This window comes from Cyprinodon variegatus, unplaced genomic scaffold, assembly GCF_000732505.1.
Source record: "Cyprinodon variegatus isolate N-32 unplaced genomic scaffold, C_variegatus-1.0 Scaffold220, whole genome shotgun sequence".
Taxonomy (NCBI): domain Eukaryota; kingdom Metazoa; phylum Chordata; class Actinopteri; order Cyprinodontiformes; family Cyprinodontidae; genus Cyprinodon; species Cyprinodon variegatus.
Window position 1 is genome coordinate 225,210 of NW_015150673.1, and position 15,528 is coordinate 240,737.

General features: G+C 39.2%; 1 protein-coding gene across 1 annotated transcript in view; it reads left to right on the forward strand.

Moving 5' to 3' along the window:
• The window catches only part of papd5 (PAP associated domain containing 5), a 32,762-nt gene that overhangs the window by 6,568 nt on the left and 10,666 nt on the right, over positions 1-15,528 (forward strand). The window contains exon 2 of the mRNA XM_015380729.1: positions 14,740-14,863. Within this exon, the coding sequence (XP_015236215.1) occupies positions 14,740-14,863 (124 nt within the window). The remainder of the gene's footprint in view (positions 1-14,739; positions 14,864-15,528) is intronic.

The window sequence follows — 15,528 nt, forward strand, 5'->3', positions numbered from 1 at the left end:
TACTCCTGAATCCAAAAAAAAAAAAACTACAAGAAGCTTCCAAGTGAGCCTTGGAATCTATGCTTAGTGTTTTGGATATTTCATTCACGCTTCATTTTTTTCTCTCTGTTTTTGCAGACCCCTGTTTATAGTTTACCTGCACCTCACTGTGGAGGATTGGTTTGTTTATAGTTTAAAAAGTGAGAAGAAAGGTTTTCATGGGTGGGGCTGTGAAATAAACATCACCCTCTCTTCGCCCTTTCTGTTAAACATGTGGAGACAGGCTGCACACAAGTTTGGAGAGTTCAGCCTTTGGCTGATCCTCATTTATAGTAATATGGGAGCTTTGTTTGCATAAGGACATTCTTTAGTGATAAGCTGTAGCTAATACCAGAAAGTTAAGCTAACAGCTGGGAACGCACTCAGGCAACACTCAGGGCCCTCTGTTAAAAAGCACTCAGGCAAACCATGAGGTCAGCGCAGCAGCATTATTTTAAAATGAACTTGTGAGGAGCTACAGTATGTATTAAAAAGTGTTTGTTAGATTAGACCTGGTATATACATGCTTTTTACCCCCTTAACATTTGTGCTAAAACTATAATTGGATGGGTTAAGAAAATGTCACCTACAGGATCTCTAGAATTACTATGTTTTCCACATCTAACATTAAGTTTATGTACACGAGATTAGCAGATGTTACTATTGTGGTACAACAGTCTCTGACTACCGTACTTTACAAGCATTTAGGAAGGAGTGACTACATCTGCTCTGTAGTTTATCCGCATGGCTCGTCACAAAATAGCACCTGATTTGAATGAAGGCCAGCATTTTTAATAATTACCCTGCCTTTATTGCATTTTTTTTTATTTTATTTTGGTTATTTGTCTAAGGTGTTGTTATCATTGTTGCGTATGAACATTAGAATCGCAGAGTTCGCTGTGTTGAAGCAGCAAAAAAGGGTGATATGGCAGAAGTTTAAACATGCTACAGCAGCACACTTTGTACTCTATATTTGGCCATGCGGCTTGGCTAGAAAGGCAAGAGGTATTAGCTTATTTGTGTTTGACACAGTGCCAGGCTTTCTGGAACTGTGAAGGTCCAAGCAAGCAGCTTGATTCATGATGGCGATGGATCAGTGTTTGCATGCTCACACAGCCTGACTTCCTCTAAACAAAGCCAACCCTCTTGAGAGACAGACCCTAGCTGTCTTTTCCTCCTCTGACCAATCACATGCGGAGCTTGAAGGAACGCCTTCCGTCCGGTTCTCTAGAACAGTGTTTTGGGATTGTTCATGTGGACATTCTCCAGCTTAGGAGAGCTTTGTCCTCTGTTATGTGTTTCCTGCTGACCACTGTTTTCTGATCTTGTTTGACAGGGTTTCCCCCAGTTGTAGCTGACTTTTAATTATGTTTTAGTAAATTGTTATTATACTTATGGTGGGATGGTGACATCATTGGCTAAAGAATGTTTTATTATATCCTAAAAGCCAAAGCAGCACAAAGGTCAGTTTTACCTGCACTAAATTAGCACTAAAAAGTAGACCATGTGATTGAATTTGGAGCTTAAAGGAATAGTACACCCAAAACATGATTAGCCTTCATTTTCTACTCACCCCCATGCTGAACAACACTCTGGAGTACTTTTTTGATATCTCAAATGCATCTGGAGATCTGGGAGGCTTCTTGCTGTCTGCTGACATTCAAATAATGGAGGTCTATGGCGCCCGAGACAGAAAGGTCCATAAAAGTCCACAAAAAACGTTTCAATATTCCTCCATACTGCTCGTCCAATGTATTCCAAGTGTCCTGAGTGGGTAGCATCCAGAATTTACTCGAAACGAAGTCATTTAGAATGTTTTTAGAGCATAAACAGTAGTGTATAGGATTTCCTGAAAGCGCGCACCTGCGCAATCATGACGCTACGGAAGCCGGCAGACCAAACCAGATGAAAGTTCGCATTCAGCGTCTGCTCTGCCAATAATGCAAGCGTAGAAGAAGAAATGTGCTGTTTACCTGTGCAAAGAAAGAAACAACGAAAGAAAAATGTCTGAGGACTTCAGTGTTGAGGAAGAGCATGAGTTCTTTGCCGAGCTGAATGCGCTGGTTTGGTCTGCCGGCTTCCGTAGCGTCGGGATCGCGCAGGTGCGCGCTTTCAGGAAATCCTATACACTACTGTTTATGCTCTAAAAACATTCTAAATGACTTTGTTTCGAGTAAATTATGGACGCTACCCACTCAGGACACTTGGAATACATTGGACGAGCAGTATGGAGGAATATTGACACGTTTTTTGTGGACTTTTATGGACCTTTCTGCCTCGGGCGCCATAGACCTCCATTATTTGAATGTCAGCAGACAGCAAGAAGCCTCCCAGATCTCCAGATGCATTTGAGATATCAAAAAAGTACTCCAGAGTGTTGTTCAGCATGGGGGTGAGTAGAAAATGAAGGCTAATCATGTTTTGGGTGTACTATTCCTTTAATGGGGGGGATGGACGACTCCTTTTTATTGATGTGGCCCGCATCATTAACCATTAGCCCACACCATTGGATATGGGTATTAGGCAGTAGAGGTAGGCCCATATGTTGGCCAACATATATTAGCTTTCTTGTTGTTTTTTTCTCTTTTTCTCAGCATTGGCTGTTACTTGGAAGTGTTTGTTAATCAGTCTATTCAGTAGCCATGCCTTCAGATCACATGAAGCAAATGCATTGCTGCCCCATCTGCAAGGATTAAAGTATTCTGGCCCCAGGCTGGATGAATCTCGTAGCGATTGCCCACTTGTTAAAAAAATCACTCAAATAAATTGATGGTAAATAAATAAAAAAAAAGACTAATAAAATCCTAATTTGCGTTTGTCAGCCAATGGTAGCAAAGGAGCGCTCAGAAACTCACAGTATTAGCCAAACAGAAGAAGTAGGGGGCGGGTCTTAGGAAAGCGTGTACCACCTCCTCTTGTCTCTTGCTCAAGTCGCCAGATAGATTGTGGTACAGTGCTGAAGTTCTACACTGAAAGTCACCTTACACCGCTTACGGCTCCAGTCCATCAAGAGACGTGTTTAAAGTAAAAAAATAAATATATTAAACATAGTGTTTGGAGAGAAGGACATGCATGGAGTGGGCACAATACAGCTCATGAACTCCGGCACGCTTTGCTCCAGGAAGCTTATTTACGCATCCTGCGACAAAAGAGTGCTACGCCAACATGAGTTAGACCCTGGTCAATAAGCTGCTGTTGGTGCGGCACACTACACGTTAGCCGGGAGCTATGGCAACAGCTGATGTACCAGCATCATTAACTAACCATGCATGAGTTAAAAATAAGGGTTTGTGCTTTCCTCGCTAAAAACACAACCTCTCATTCACACTAGATATAGATGCACTTTTGTCATCTTCTGGCTGTTTTAGGTATTGTTACAGTTTAGTAAGTTTTTTATTTGCAACACAGTAGAGATCCATTTCGAGGCTGCTAGAGCTGAAATCTAACCCAAAAGTAGAAATTTTCTCAGGATTTTTTCTCTCCTTTGGAAAAAAAAAACATTACATATTTTAAATCTTTCACCCTAGAAAGTCGCAAATCTGTTCAGATATTTGCGGATTTCATACATTTTCTTTCAGCTTTATTATCTCTGCTTGGGGGATTGAAATAAAAACAGTCTTGTTCCATTATTTATCTAGTAAATTACATTATTTACCAACTTGGATGTGAAAACGATCCTTTCCACCATTTGAATCTTCCTCTGTTAACCACCCTGTTTCAGTGGTTTAGAGCAGCTATTTCAGAACTTTTATTTTTTCACGGACAATGATTGTTTTTTTTTTTCAGTAAGATAAAATTCAGATCTTATAAAAACTGTTTTTAAAATAGCTCAGTTATAAAATGTCATCAATATTAAAATCGGAATCGGCATTTCAGCCTTTTTAATGGTCCAGAATCTTTGATCGCCCAGAAACCAGTAATCGTTGCACCCCTATTAAAAAAAACAAAAACAACAAAACCACAACTAACGTAGCTGTCATCTGGATTACATGGCTGGGTAAGTATGCAACATGTTGATACTAGCATTATGTTAATATTTGACAGCAAAGAAATAAAGTTGTTGATGGCAGCTGACAACACAGGGGAAATGCATTTTTTAAAATAAATTTTTGGTTACCTAAGTCGTTTATAGGGAATTAATAAGACACAAAAACCCAAAAAGCTCTTTCAGGAGATTTTATACTTAATGACGTCGGGAAAACTGATCTGAATTCTGCTCTAGCGGCAAGACTGTGAAGGTTTCCAGCTATCCTGCCTTTACTGGTTTAAAATGAAGTTTCTGAGCCTCGGGAAGTTTAGTGGGTCAATCCTGACCCTCCCTGTGTGGAATGAACCTTAGGCAAGATGATGAAATCCTAATTTCTGTAAAAAGTGAGCAATAAACGTTCGGACCTAAGTAGCACTCGGACATAACCTCCTCTATCACCACCATCATCATGTTCTTTGATGTAACTGGAGCTGTTTGGTTGCTGCCTCCCAACAGTTGGCATCCCAGGTCTCTGATTGATAAAACATTAATGCATCTGTCATCTGCACGGCACTAACACCTCGCCTTTTGTTCCTGGTTGTTGGCATTTTGGGAACAAGCGTGTCACACAGCTTGTTTGCCTCACTCCCCTGTCAATTCAAAGCTGTTCTTGTTGCGAGTTTTGAGTTTCAATGGGGACAGCAGTTTCACATAACACCTTTGTTGTAGAGTTTGGCAATGCCTTAAAATTTAGAGCTTTTTGAAAAGAGGGCAGATGTCATGGCACTTTCTAGGTATCTGCAGCTGATTCTTTTTGGCTTGTCTGAGCAAACTTACAGCTGGAGCAGCTGTGTTTATAAGATTTGTCTTTGTAAATTAACAGTACTTCTAATTTGATTTAATACTTGTTGAATTTAAAATGACTACTAGGGTAGATTGTGTATATAATATCCAAGGACTTTTAGAGCCAAATTGGTCTAGATTCTACATGTCTGCCGATATGGTTGGCAATTAATGTATTTTCAATATTTAATGTTTGAATCAGCTCCTCATTTTTTCTCAAAACAATTGTCACTTCATGTTTTCTTTTTTCCAACCCCCAACACATTTGAAAACAAGTGACAATTAGTTCCAGCAAATTAGAGATGTTCTTAAAGTTTCCTTTTTATCATTATTAATGTTTATGGCACAAATTGCAAGGTTAGTCAGATTTAGATATGAACAATAAAGGTGCCAGACAGCTCGTCATCCCTTACTACATAACTTGCAGTTTTTTTTCCGAGTTCATTTATAGATATAAAACATCAAACCAATCTTCCTGTGGATGTCCTGCTCTAGCCGTCTGTGCAGGTTGACATATAGCGTCTAAAAATGCTATGTCTTCCTTTTTGATCCATGCTGTTGGTGCGTTTCCTTTCAGATTGCAGGTAGGTTCTTGAAAACATGATCACGTGTAGCTGTTTGTTTCGACTTTGCAGAAACCACTTTGCCAACGGAATTGCTATGGGTCAGTTAGCAGCATTTTAAAGGCAGGAATGTCCAATTATTCTTTAGAAGATGATGGGAATAGAGCAAGAAGAGAAGGTGGTAGCAAACTTTGGGAACCTAAGACTGAAATTGAAGCCCAACTTGAGCAATCTGACACTTTCTGTGTTTTCACAAATATTTTTTTTTTATATACAAGAGCCGCCATTTGGTGCAAACAATTATTAGGTTTCATTGGTTGAAGTATATTAGATAAAAAATAAACAAAAAAAATCATCCCAGGCTGCAGAATCTAAACAGTGAATGTCTTTTTATTTTAACTGTAGTGGGGAACTCTGAAGGAGAGGCCAACTCCAGTGGCTAATGTTTATCTGCTCTGCGTTTTCTCACAGTATTATTCATATCTCTCTAACCATTTGTTTTTGCTTCTGAGTGCCTCGAATGCTGCCAAACAAGGGTTGTCGCCACGCCAGGAGACGCAGGCTGCTTCATCATCAACAGTACTTAGCCAGAAATGCTTCTTATTTTAAAAATAACTATCTCAGCATGCTAAGGCTCAAAACATTTTCATGTCTAAGCCTCTTGGCAACATAGAAACCGGATTGTGTGCCATGAACCAAAGCTTAGCAGGAATATTGTTGTGTTTTAAGATGGTGAGATCTCATGGATCATTACACTTCTATTCAAAGCCTCTGAGGCTAGAAGGAACATCAGGCATGGCACAGCATTTTTTCTGAGCTATGACGTGACAGGGTGTTGAGATTCGTCGTAACTCAGCTAAAGCATGCTGTTCTGATTGGGGGACATTTGATGCTCTAGTTTCCTTTTACATCTGAGAAATGTACCAAAGTTTATCTTCTATAAATATGTTGTCCAGGAAGAACAGCATTAAGCTTCTTAGGTGGACATTTATGAATTAGAAATCGGCTTCTTGTTTCCCATGTCTTTCCTTACCCATTGATTGTTTCATGTCACTTTTTTTTGCACCATTAAACTAATCCTTAAAGTCTATGATGACTTGATGATGCAGCTAATTTCTTTTTGTTTAAAGGTGCATAATTATGTTATATGCCTATAAAAGAGAAAAAAAAAACTCATACTCAAACTGTCCTAAGTTTCAGTCAAATAATTTTCTGTTTTCTAGAAATGGTTTCACTCATGGGAGTTTTTTTTTTTTTTGGTCAACGAACAAAATTAGGATTATTCTTAACTAGAATTGCGATTTTATTTCACCTTAGCTCTGCCCACAAGCTTGTAGATTTTTCATTTTAGGGTTTAAAATTTTTTCCTTGCCTTTAAAGCCTACTTGTCCAGAATTCATTGTTGTGGTGACCTTTAAGTTAAAAAAGTGCTTAGTTTTAGGCCCCGTCCACACGAAGTCAAACCCTAGCCTAAACGCACAAATTTTTCACCAAACCAGCCTCTCATCCATACGAAGCCGGCGTTTCGGGGGTCTGTAAACAATCTTTTTTTTATTCAGCCTTCAGAGTGGGAAGATTTTGAAACGCCGTTTTCGCGTTTCCATCTTTAAGCTCTAACCGCATTTTTTTTTTTTTACACGCATGCGTCATAGCGTCGCCTCTAAACACGCATGCGCGACACAGTATCCCAACAACAATGGCGCCGTACTGTGTTGAATGGTTGCTGCTCATGCTACTCACCCTGCTGTCGGGCTTACAGCAGAATCTTCTTCTTCTGGAATATCTCCAGGAAGAACAGAGCAATATCGACCACATAGTTCAGCACCTGAATTTGACTGAACCACGAAAATGGACCCGCAGGGCAACCATGTATAAATATTAGTGCGCATGCCCAACATTTTGTTGCCTATTTTTGCTTTGGCACCACAGCGCCACTTACAGGCCTGGCATACATTTTGCAGCGTTTTCATGCATTCGTGTGGACGATCACATTTATTTTACGTCTCCGTCTTTACGACAAACGTTCTGGAAAATATTAGCGTTTCGTGTTCGTTTTGACTTCGTGTGGACGGGGCCTTAGTGGCCTGCATGGATCTGTGTGCTAGCTGCAACTTCCTCTACCGTTCTGTGTTTCGGCCACCTAACGGGGGAGCTGTGAGAAATTTTGTGTCTTAGTCTTCTTAAATGAAATGTGAACAAAATCGGAAATGCAATTAATGACCCTTATTCATGTTCAGATAATGAGCAAATTATCTTTTGCCCAAATTACCAAGCAATAAAAGTCCACTTAGTCAGCCAATATGAATAAAGTTCATCATCCAGACACATTCAGTTCATTTTATCTAGACAATTCCCAACACAAGTCTTCATTGAGCAATCTCCTATGGAGCTGGATCGGTCTTAATTTCCACATATACACATGTGATTCATACATGCACAGAACTATTCACGCAAACACACAAGATTCATCAAAGTATTTCTGGTCCATAAACAATTATAAATTACATATGTGTATTTGTGAAAATTGAGACAGATCCAACTCCATACTCTCCAGAGTCAATGCAAGTTTTCTATTTAAGGAAACCCAGCAGGTTTTATTGACTCATTAAATAGCATTTTGTCTGAAGTAAAATATTAAAATGGGTTTCCTTCTGCTTTCCTCTCATCATCCTCTAGATTACATAACTATACTACAATAATATGGGTTTGGATAATAAACAGCACGATGTAATCTATCACAGCTACCCTGTAATATGATCTATGAAGGTGGAGCACAGGACTCTGATTAAATGAGGATCAGGGAGCTGTCCTTGCCTGTTTTACTGTGAAATGAAACCTACTGGCTCTAGAAATCCCTCCCTGTTTTTCATTGGCAGCCTCTAAGATTCCCGTCAGTCGAAGATAAATGATGCACATACACTGTGTGAGTCATGGCAAACTAAATACTGAATCTAAAAGTGAAATTTAATACAAAAAACAGACAAAACACAGGTTTTCTTTGTTTTCTAAAATTGCGATGAAAAATAGGAATAAAATAAAATCTGCATCCTGCATTTTCTCTGGCTATATGTGAAACTAGGTGACCTCATGCTGCATGTCTCACTGTGTGGTAAGGTTTGTATTTCCTTGGTCTGCACTCCAGATTCTGAGCTAAATGAGCAGATCGTTTGGTAATCCGTCCATTGCTGTGAGCCATGAGAAGCTGGCATGCATCTAGATCCCAGCAAACAGGCAGGTCAGCGCGAGTCTCCCAGTGTTTTCAGGAGCTGTTTGGAGCAGAGACAGTGCAGCCCTCTGTTAACGAGTAATAGAGATAAGAAAAACCTGTTGCTGCATTCTTATTGTACAATAAAAGCTTACAGGTGTTTTGATATAATGAATTCTGGTCGCACCCTGACACACCCGCTTGGGCTAGAAAGATGACAGCTTGGCAATAGTACAGTCTATTAAATGAGGTGTGAACCTGTTTGATTTTTTTTTCCTATTTGCTTTGATATCTACTTCTAAAATATAAATTTCTCCATTCACTTCCATCACGGAGCCATAAGGTTCTTTTCGAAACTGCTGTAAAATCCGTTTTAAAAATCTGACGGACAGTTGAAGCAGTGAGATTGAATTTAGTTTCTATTTCTAAGGTCCTATCTCTGTTCAACAGCTACATAATGTTTTATTTAAAGATATCTATTATGGACACAAAGAACTAGTAAAGATGTTAAAGAGTATTTCTCTTCCACGCCACTAGTGGGCGTCATGTTTTTTAATGTTTCTAAAACATGCTGTACACCAACTATGAGGTCAGACTGGGGTTTAGTCAAAAGTTTTAAGATTTTATGGTTGCAGGCCTTCTGTGTCATATAGCGCTGGTGAACTTAAACCACGGCCGTTAAGTCAAGCCTTGTAACGTTTAACATTTAGACTGGATCTTCTCTACGGATATCTGCAACATAAATATGCCTGGTCCAAACTCTTATCCCAGATATCTCTAACTAGATTTTATCACATCAGAACTGATTTACAGATATCTGAAACGGCAGTTTTGATTGGTCAGAATTAAGAGATGGACCGATACATCGGACAGCCGATATTTACATATTTTTTTTGTGTCTTGTATCAGTTGATGCGCGCATGCATTCGCCGATCTGTTCATGCATTCAGCAGCCATGTCTGTTGATGAGGTGAAGTGCAGGGATTACCTCGCCCTTCGTTTGCTATCTATTGTTACGTTTTGTTCTATTTCTTAATAAACATTCACTTGTTTTTATTTTTATTACAGACTAGTATAACATTTATTATCATTATGTCATTGTTATCATGTAAATGGGGGAAGAGAAAACAATTATCAGCCTGAAAAAAAAAAATCAGGAGTATATATCTGGAATTACCTACACTGAATGCAAAATGATCTGTACCTGCATCAACTTTAAATAAAACTTGTATCGATCGATCTCAAGTGAGACTGATGTTATAGTAGGGGTGGAACGGTTCACAAAATCCACAGTTCGGTTCGGGTCACGGTTTCGTGGTTACGGTTTTCGGTTCGGTTCGGTATATGCTTATTGTTACACCGGAAAAAAAAAATTATAAAAATTAATGACATTTTTTTAAAAGAAATTAATGAAAAAAATCCCAAAAAATTGATGGATTGTAATTATTTTTATTGATCCGCGGAAACCCTGGATCATTTCCGCATGTTTTGCTGCTTTGAATTCAATCATCTCACGCATGCCCTCTACCATCTCCAAGGAACTCAGAGCGGAGCGGACGGGAGCCACAGTGGAGGCTGTAGGCTTGCTTTGTTGCTGTTAGCAAACAAAACTTGTTGCACAATGCTTGCACACTGTTGCACTTTTATCCACAGCTTTCTTTCCGCCGTCATCGTACGTCACTCTAAATGCAAAGCGGTCCCATACAGCAGACCTATAAAGTGCTGCTGGCGCGTCTTCCAACTCCTGTTCTTTCCCACTCGCCATACCCACACAATTCTCCACAACAACTGATTTTTTTCTGCTACACCCGGCTACGCTGCTTCGCTTCTTCTTCTTCTTGTTTACTACTGGTGGTTGGCTTTGGTCGCAGTACCGCCACCTTCTGCTCTGGAGTGTAAACGCTTCACCTATGAGAAAAAGGAGCAGCGCATGAACCGAACGAAACACACGCGAACCGAACCGAGACAGTCGAACCGAACGGTTCGGACGGTTTTCATAAACCGTTCCATCCCTATGTTATAGATATCCTAAATGACTATTTATACTACATTTGAGTAATAATTTTGATAATAATCAAAATAACATCATAGATATTTGTAATTTTAAATCCAGATAGTTGTTTGAATTTTCATTTGCTTGCCAATTAAAATTCACATATAACTTTTCCGTTTTTCATGTGATTGGAGATCCTGTTTGTAATAGTTTGTCTACAATGTAGTTGGTAAAGGTGAAAAAATGATTGAAAAGAGATTTTTTGACAGTTCACTTAAGAATGAGGTTTAAGTAGGATTCCTGCTTAATTGGGAAGAGTTAGGATTTGTAAATTATAGACTGGTCAGGAGAATCTGCAACAGCACCTCGAGTCACAATATATGATGGGTCACTGAATATGGGGAAACACTGGACATTTTTTCACCAGAAAAAAGAAGCGAGTATGCGGAACATGAAGTTATTCTGGTTTCTACAGCAGCGATTGGTGTTTAAAACCTTAGTGTGTTTTCAGATTGAACAATTTTAAGAGATAAAAAAACCTTAAATTTTAGTGGGAGAGACAAAGTAGAAAGGAGCAAAGCTTTTCTGTTCACTCTACCAAATGCTGCCTTACTGTCTCTAACCAATCTGTCATCCTCCTCTAACCTCTGATATCAACAATGGTTTTTATTCTGAATATTTGACGATTCGCTGCATGTGTCTAAATCCCACTAGATTAGCGTATTATAACCCCAGATTATCTGAGCTGTTGTAATGACACAAAAATGATCCTCTCCTTGTGGTGTGAAATGAGAACAAATATGGTTGCTATGCACATATCAGCTGCTAAGTTTCTCTTCATCTGAAATGAAACCTTGTGTGTGAAGTTCTTGGACTCTCTGGAGGCATCATGGGGGAAAGAAGCGAGTCATTAACTCTTTTGTTGGATTGAGGAACAGGATGAAACTGTTTTCTGCTGCTTCTAGCAGGTCATTTTAGCTTCTTTTGTGCATCATCTAGAATGTAAATATGGGTCATCTATCCAGTGACTCTGCTAAAACCTAAACACAAAGGTTTTATTTGAATTTATTTACGCTATATATACGCTTTTATGAGATTAAAACATTCTGTTGTGAGATTTAATTAGACTTTAAACTTGTTTTATTCTCATTATACAATAGGTTACAGTAGGTAGATTATACAGTAGCTAGAATAGGTTATAGATTGCTTTGAAAAATGCTCTGACTTCTTTATTTCTTCAGTTCTTAAAAAGTTAAATCAGGCATGAACAATAAGAAGTTTGTCATTCACTTTGGTGTTTGCAGCTCATCACCTGGAAAAAAAATCAAGAACAAATCTTTCCAAATATAGGAAAAGTGCTGAATGATCCCTGAAACAGCTGATTAATTTATTTGAGCCACTTTAACTAGGCTGTAAAATTATTACAGGCTTCTAATGGCAGCAAAGTCAACATCCATAAAAGCTGCACGCTTATGATTACTTATGTCTGCTAGTTTTAAAGAGAAGGCTCTTTACTTTGCATGTTTATTCTGTTGTTTAAGTTGTAGAAATCTTTCCTGGCTGTGCTCTTGCCACATGATAATAAGATCACTGTTAGCATCAGAAAAGCCTGCTAGAACATTTGTAGGGAGCAAGTTGCACAGTGCCTTTTAGGTCACAATAGTGACCTAAAAATAATCATTTAGTGTTTATAGCTGTATGGGTTTGTAATGTCCAGCTCTGTCATATGCTTAGTGTTGTATTCTTATTTTATTCACATGAGTGAAATGTGTTTTCTCCCCTAATGGCTGTTTGCGTTGCTGTCTGTCCGCCCACACAGACCTGTCCCCGTGTCCACGTGCCTAAACTGCAGCATGTAAAGGTCGGCACGTGTGAGCAGAGTGGCCTGTCCCAAGGACAAATGTGGAACCCCTCTGTTGCGCGTCTCCCGGGTCCAGATTTTTACACCACGTAATGATACTGATTGTCTTTTTGTTCTCGTCTGGGTTCTCTTTTGATTGGTTTTCTTTATTTAAAAAAAAGGCATCTTTACACAGAAGGAAGTGTTTGTTGCGGGATTCCTAAGGAAAGTCAATGATTACAAAATAGTTCTTTGTTTTTGCTGATAGTAGGTTGTCCGTCGGTCAGTTTAGTAAATAAACAAGATTTGTAGTAGATGTAGTTTTTCTGGTAAAGATCAGCAGCTTTAATATTCCTTTAATCACAGTTTAATGATCAAACTTTTATTAGGGCCCCTGGTCTTATTGATGATGATAAATATATTTCAATTAGCCTAAACAGAGTAAAAAAAATGTATAAGCCAGCTGATATTTTTGACCATTTTTTAAAAGTTTATCTCTTGTGTCATTACGGGCCTGTATGGTTGTTAATTGCTAACTACATTCAGCTAGCTTCGTGAGACCATCCTGATCTCGCGAGCTTTCAAGGTTTCACTCACAGATCAGTCTCGAGACTCTCCGTTAAAGAAAATTTGGAGCCGTTCACCAAACGAACGTCCAATAAGCGTTGGCTTTGAGGCGGGTTGAGGTGTGACGCAACGAGAAGCGCGACAGTTCAGTCTAAAGAACATGGCGGCTTCAGCCGATGAAGCTAGCGTTAGCGTGGCTATCGAGCAAGTTTTATCGGAATTACAGAGTATTTCTTCACTGAAAGAAGAGCAAAACACTGCTCTGGAGGCTTTATCAGAGGAAAAGATGTTTTTGCTCTTCTCCCGACTGGTTTCGGCAAGAGTAGCCTGGCTTGTGGTTGTGTTTTCGTCGTCGGTCTGTTAGTACGTCATATGCTTCGTTGATCTGATTGGTTTATTTGGCCCGTCTATCACCAACATAGGCCAATCAGCTAACCAGTATTTTCGCCCCTTCCCAAAATTACTTCAACGGAAGGTTTCCAGATGGATATGCGGAGCAAATCTGGACTGGAGGAGTCAGGTTAACATTTTGCAGCCATGCCTTGAGATCTCTTAAAGCTGTCTGCATTTTCGATCAATCTTTCATCTTTGTCCTTTATTTAAAAATAAATGTTGTTTGTTCAGTAAGGTGAGACTTTTTTTTGAAATACTGGGTAATACATTTTTTTGGTTTGTACTTTCTTTATTTTTACTGCATTAGTGGCTTGTTTTTTTTTGTATAGTGGGGTACGAGAGAGGGGGATAGATACGCGGCGAAAGTCACGTCGAGGACTAAGGCCTCCGTACATGGGTCGTGCGAGCTAACCACTGCGCCACCGAAGCACGCCCATCACTGGGAGGAAGAAAACCTAATATCGGCCTAAAGAAAGCCCCAAAAATTGGCAGCACATGTCTGAAAGGTTGCACTGTTGTCAAAATAATTGGTATCGGCATTGGCTTTTTAAAAAATATCGGTTAATCTGTGAATAATCATTTTCTCTTTTAAAGGTTCTTCTGTAAAAGTTGATATTTAAGTAAAATTGAAATCTAGTGATATAATTAAATATCCTTTAAAAGACATATTTTTGTCTCGTAACCAAATGGTTAATTCATTTGCATTTTATGGTTTATGAATGAATACAATTAATCACTTCAGTAAAGGCATTTTCTAAATAGAAAATTTTATTCAGAATGTCAGATATACAAAGCTTAATTTTTAACTAAAGGTTCCTTGTTTTAGTAAAACACATTCCTTTAAAATCTGACAACAACCAACAGATAAATTGAATGTATTAACTGTATATCTGCTGTCGGCACACTTACTGCCACCTATTTCGAAGAACTAGAATGCTTCATGTCACTTTAATCTTCTGCACTGGAACAATTTTGATACTTAATTTTAGAGGAAAGCAGATAAACTGGCCGCCATGTTTGTTTTGAAGCTGTAGCTCAGACGAAGCCAACCAATCAGATTTTTAGATGGCTAACATACACGGTGACCCACAGGCCCATAAGCAGGACATCAGATATCAGGACGTGGATTAAGAAAATAAAAGAAAAACGATTCTGTTTACAAATTGTTATGGAGCGTCTGACTCCCTTATCAGTCGCTCTGCATCTGTTCACATCTGTGTTCCGACTACCAACATTTTGAAGTTCTATTTTTTTGTTTCTAACCGTCAGCATGTCACTTTTCCTCTGGCGTGCCTGTTCTCACTCCCCTCCATTGCAGTCTCAATAGTTTGTTTACTCTGCGTTTTACAGCTTGCACGAGGAAATCAAGGATTTCTACGAGTACATCTCTCCACGGCCAGAGGAGGAAAAGATGAGATTAGAGGTTGTGGACAGAATCAAAGGAGTCATCCAAGACCTGTGGCCCAGTGCTGAGGTAAACTTAATGCATGCAGACACACTTTAACGTCCTTTAATCAAAGCAAAATGGTGAACAGTCAGAATTATTAGTAACTTATTAGCACTGATACGGTTGGGCACCAAGCTGCACGTGGTGACATCTGTAGTTCACAGCTCTGGATCACAGCAGCCTGCAGTGCTGTCAGGGTTGATGTGGTATCGGGCCACTAGCAACAAATGTCCTCTGAATTTTATCTCTGCCCCACCGTACTGTTTGGCACAACTTATCAGCAGCACCTCAAGCATTATTGCATTTACTGACTTTGATCTTGCTGATAGAGCGGCGGGTTTCTAAGCTCTGGTCCTAAAATAAGAAGCAAAGTCCTCCTCCAGTCTTAGACAGCTTTGTGTTCTGCAACCAGCGGGAGGGAGGGAGGGGGACGACGACAACATGGTCCTCCAGTCTTTTGATGCCCGCTTATTCAATCAGCTCGTTTGAGAACATTTCCACTGTTCTAATACCAGATAAACTGTTAAACCTGTGAGTTTCACGTGGAGATAAGATGTTAAATTGAAAACTCATGTAAATCATCAAATCTTTCTTAATTCTTTACCCTCTTGTTGAAGAATTTTAAAGAACCAAGGAGCATTCACACCAAAAAATATGTTATTATTGATAATAACAAAGTTCCTAGGAACTAG